Below are 5,000 nucleotides of genomic sequence, written 5' to 3' on the forward strand. Positions count from 1 at the left end.
AAATACACACAACGATTATATTGTTGCATTTGGTTTAGAATAATTCTTGGATACCGATCGGTATCATCATCATCATCATCATCATCTCGACAACTAGTGTATAACATGCAAGTGTATATATATGCAACATAATACGAATATTGGTTAGTGCTTAATTAACCAAAAATAATTATACAAACATATATATGCATATGTTTTGATTTGATTCCCATGATTATAGTCCTAACTATAATTAATCGCATATATATATATTTAGAATGAATGGATCAGAGTGTATTTATTTATACAGTGTTACCATTTCAGATTTTCCATCGATTAAAAATTCGACTCTTCCCTCCATCCGATAGAAGTGTTAAAAGGATATCTGTTTGAATATTTGCAGTTTGGAGTTTTTTTTTTGAAAAGAGGACTATATTATGCAATAACTTAGAACTGGGTAGACTTGAAAATTAAGAAATACTTGAACAAATAGAAGCGATTTTTAATCGAGGCAAAGGCTAATATGAAATCGATAGAAACATACTTCTTGAGATACTTGTGTTGAGTAGTTTAAGGGAGAATCACGAATGGACTGCCGCCTACCTTCATAATCTTAAATGCATTATGTATATTATAGATTTATATATATTTGCATTGTCGTCTTTATAAATCAACAGGTTTTTCTTTTCGCAAGCACCTCAAAGTCATTTTAATGCGAAATCGGATACAAGGAAACGGAAAAGTATTTAAAAGAACGCATATCTCGAATGTATATACTTATATATATATATATACATACATTTATATTTATTTATATTTATGTATATATATATATATATATATATATATACTACTATACTATTTTTATGAGTGATTAATAAATTTGTTAAATTGCATTTTTTTTTGCAAAGCTTCGGTATTGTTATGTGTATTTGTATGTAATTGATCGCGTGTTTAATTCCAAGTTTATCAAGGAAGAGAAAACAATGCACATAATCAGTGAAGTGAACTCTACAACAAAAACAATAACAAATTCAAATAAGAAACATCAACGAAGTAGTGAAAATAATAATAATAACACAAATTCAATAAATAATAATAATAATAATAATAATAATAATAATAATAACAATAATAATAATAATCAAAATGGTACTAACAATAAAAAATCAGTGGATACAAGTCCTTATTTAACGCCGGAAAATCTTATCGAAAGAACTGTAGATGTTTTATTGGCCGAACATCCGGGTGAATTAGTCAAGACCGGTTCACCACATATAGTAAGTCGAGAACATTTTACACATTTTAGTTTTCATCAATTGCAAAAATTAGAAAATTACTTCTCATACATCTTACAATTAATTTTGAATACTTTTTAAATAATACCTTTCTTCTTTATCAAGTCAAGTATTAAGTCAGGGTAGATTGCGGGCAATTATCGTTCGACATATTAATAGACATAGTGTTATTATTATTTATTTTGAGAATTTTTATTAAATCATATAATAAAAAGTTGATTTTAGAGACAAGAAAAAATACTATGGTGGGAGACGGCCAATCGTTAAATACCCTACACCATTTGACTTAATATAGTTACTCATATAATAAGTTTTCCAAGTACGATATTATATGGGAAGTGGTCGAAAAAATGATCCGATCCGTAGCATTTTCTATTGCGTTTATCCTTGGGGTAAAACACACGACAGTGTACCAAATTTTTGCACAATATTTGAAAAGTTGTAACTTATAGGTGCAGCAGAAGAAAAAAAGGCGGACAGACGAACGAACGCATAGACAAGTCTAGATCGTTTCAGGAAACGAATGCGACTCGATTGGTATAATAAAAAGTAGTTCGCTCTCAAGTCTTTTTAGCTGCTGCGGCATGTAAGGGGTAGTAAGTAAGTACATTTTCTCGTCACTATCTTAATCTTAAAAGAGATTGAGTAGAAAAGTAAAAAAAAATGCGAAAACTACACTTTCAAGCTCTATAATATTGAGCGGGTGTGGTTCATTTTATCGATTTTTGTGGAACATATGCGGAAATTTTTATCGTGTGCCTAACGTAAATTTACGAGTAATCGGGAAAAACCTAAAAAGCAGGGGTATTTTTTGTTTATATTGCGTTATGACTGGGCGCATGTCTTTTACCGATGTAGCTCAGCAACGACCAGTGGTGTGGAAGAATTTACATTATTTTTGCCAAATTTGCGAGCCGTTAGCTTGTTTATTGCGTCCAGGCGGGTGTTTATCATAGATATTGCATAGACAGACAGACGGACATGTCTAAACGGATGCCGAATTTGATGCTAGTTAAGAATATGTGAATTTTTGTCGAGTCTCTGAAGTTTCCTTCGGTGTGTTGCGAACGTTTTGTCAAAGTGAATATACCAACTATTCCTGGGTGATAGGTATAATAGGACAGTACACGGAATAACTGTGATGGTAAAACTTTGACAATTACGCTTCGGACCGACTGCCTAAAGTAAAGGCTCTTTTGGTAATGCATATTAAACATTTCTCACAGGATGAGTTTTCCAAGATATATATATATATATATGGTGGTACACTGGTATAACCTGAAAATAATGGCAATATGACATCTTTGGCCTGATTCAATATTGCTGTCGATCTCCCGGAGGTCTTCTTCTACATAAATATCGGCCTCGACCATTTACTAAGTAAATTGCTTCTAATAGATATAAGTCCACAAGACTGCTCTTGCACTTGCACGCCTTCTGTTGCTCCTTTTCGCTGGGCGGTTACCTAACTTAAAAGCATATCGTCGTCGTTCGAACCTTTGCCGTTATATTGTGAACGAAGAGTTATCATGGATAATAATTTTACTTTAAGATAGTTTGTTTCATTGTTGGCGGCTATACGTTACTGTTTAACAAAATCGTAAAATTCTTCTCAAATGATGATTTTTTCGTAAAAGGTCGTAAGAGGAAGAGTAGTCTTTGTCCTTGGGCCGATTTACGTAGATCAATGTATAAAATTTGATTAAAATATCTTGAAAATGGAACAAAGACAGATGGACAGACTTATATTCTTAAGACAAGTGGTTATGGGTATACAGATTGGATCGTTTTCGACAACGAGATCAGATCTTTTTCGGGCATAAACTGTTTGTAGCACAGCTATACTTTTATATAAGAATATATACATTCCCGTTATGCTGACTTGCAATTCACTCTGTAATCCCGCCTAATTAGGGGATTAGAGTAAACGAGTAACAAGTGAACTTTGGTTGTATAACGTATCCGCACATTATGTAAGGAAGTTGACTTTAAGCCCATCGCCGATGAGGAGATGAGATGTTGACTAATAATAGGCGCATTTTGGAAATCTCGCTTAAGTAAACGAATCCAGCTAACTAATGCTATGTATGAATAAGCGATCCCGTTATCGTATATTTCGCTATAGATAAGATATTGTTGCGAAATTCACAAGAAATTTCAAGAAAAGATAAACCAAAGACACAATTAGAACGCCGTACCTGACTGCGACTAGCGAAATGGTTAACAACAATTAGCAGAAATTTAGCGGAAAAAGGGATTAACACAAAAAGTGTCGCGATGCATTTAGGTAACATGGTAACTGCTTCTAAAAACCTGTATAAGCAGATTATTTGCGGAAAGCAAAATCAGTCGAGTTAAGAGAGTGGAACTGCAATATTCGAACGGATAAGACCAGAGCGAAAATGTGGGCATTGCATCGATCCATTTTCTCATTTGTGCAAATTTGCGCAAGTCTTGTACCAGCCAAGTTACGCTGTATCGATCTGAACAAACGGTAATCAGAAGGCGTTATGTCTGGTGAGTATGCTGGGTGCGGTAGAACTTCCCATTCGAGCGGCAATAATGTATTCTTGACAACATAGGCAACGTGTGGCCGAGCGTTGTCATCCAAGAGGATGGCTTTGCGTCTGTTAACCGCTATTACTGTTTCTTTAAAATAACACATTGGCCGGTCGAAGTCGGTCGATGTCTGCGGCAACAGTTTCATTCGGTTTTAGTAGCTCGCAATACATTTCTCTGATCCCATCATATGTGCCACAAATCTTTACGGCCATTAAGATTCAGCTTTGGTATCGAAGTGGATAGCTTTCCTGGACTAAGCCATGACTTTTTGCGTTTACGCTTGTCGGACTAGATCCACTTTTCATTGTCAATTACAATAGGACCCAGAAAACTGTTATTTTTTTCCTGGCAACGCATAGAACCACGATGTTGAAATGATTCAAAATGGATTCGAATGGTAGTCATTTACCCTCCTTTCGGATCTTTCTCATCGCATGCAAACGCCTAGAAACAGTAGATTCATTAATTGCCTTGAGCTGGGCTTTCATTCAATAAGTCATACAATTGATTGTCTTCGAATTTTTTTAGTCCTACAGGCCAGCAGACCACAAGCTTCTAAAAGCGTTTGATTAGTTCCAGCAGCAGGCTTCTTCACATCGAACAACAAAAATTATGAATGTCGGAAATGTACTTTCGAGCTTTCCATGATTAGCGCTTGAACAGACACAGACGCAAGTCGATAATACAAAATGGAAAACTGTTATTTTATGTAGGGAGTGGTCAAAACGAATCGAATTTAATCATTATCTACATTAATAGTTCGCATTATTGTATCATTTTCATCAATAGATTTCGGTGATTAAGATACACGCAAGCATTTGTTTTATTAAAGTTTTAAAGACAATTCAATCAAAGTGATAAATAGGTTTGTTACCCATGATATCAACAAACAAATTGGAATGGACAGACATGGTGACATAGAGGAATCAATCTATTTACGTCAAATATTCATTGTATATAGTATGTCATGCGTGAGAGGTCGAAAGCATTTTGAATGGATTATGTGGAAGGAATAAATTCTATGGTTTTTGGCGGATGGAAAAGGAATGCTTTTTGACCTGATTTTTAGGACAATATTTGTTTTCTTCAATAAATCAAAATTCCAAAACACGAACATACAAACAAATAGTAGGATATACATAAAACGATTCCGCTATTCAT

The 5,000-nt window shown here is 34.3% G+C and overlaps 1 protein-coding gene across 1 annotated transcript in view; it reads left to right on the plus strand.

Moving 5' to 3' along the window:
• The first annotated feature begins 896 nt into the window (after positions 1-896).
• Positions 897-5,000, plus strand: part of LOC119639935 (runt-related transcription factor 1) — a 62,425-nt gene continuing 58,321 nt past the window's right edge. Inside the window, exon 1 of the mRNA XM_038037677.1 lies at positions 897-1,259. Coding sequence (XP_037893605.1) covers positions 966-1,259 — 294 coding nt within the window. The 5' untranslated portion in view covers positions 897-965. The remainder of the gene's footprint in view (positions 1,260-5,000) is intronic.

Source organism: Glossina fuscipes, unplaced genomic scaffold (assembly GCF_014805625.2).
Source record: "Glossina fuscipes isolate IAEA_lab_2018 unplaced genomic scaffold, Yale_Gfus_2 0, whole genome shotgun sequence".
NCBI lineage: Eukaryota > Metazoa > Arthropoda > Insecta > Diptera > Glossinidae > Glossina > Glossina fuscipes.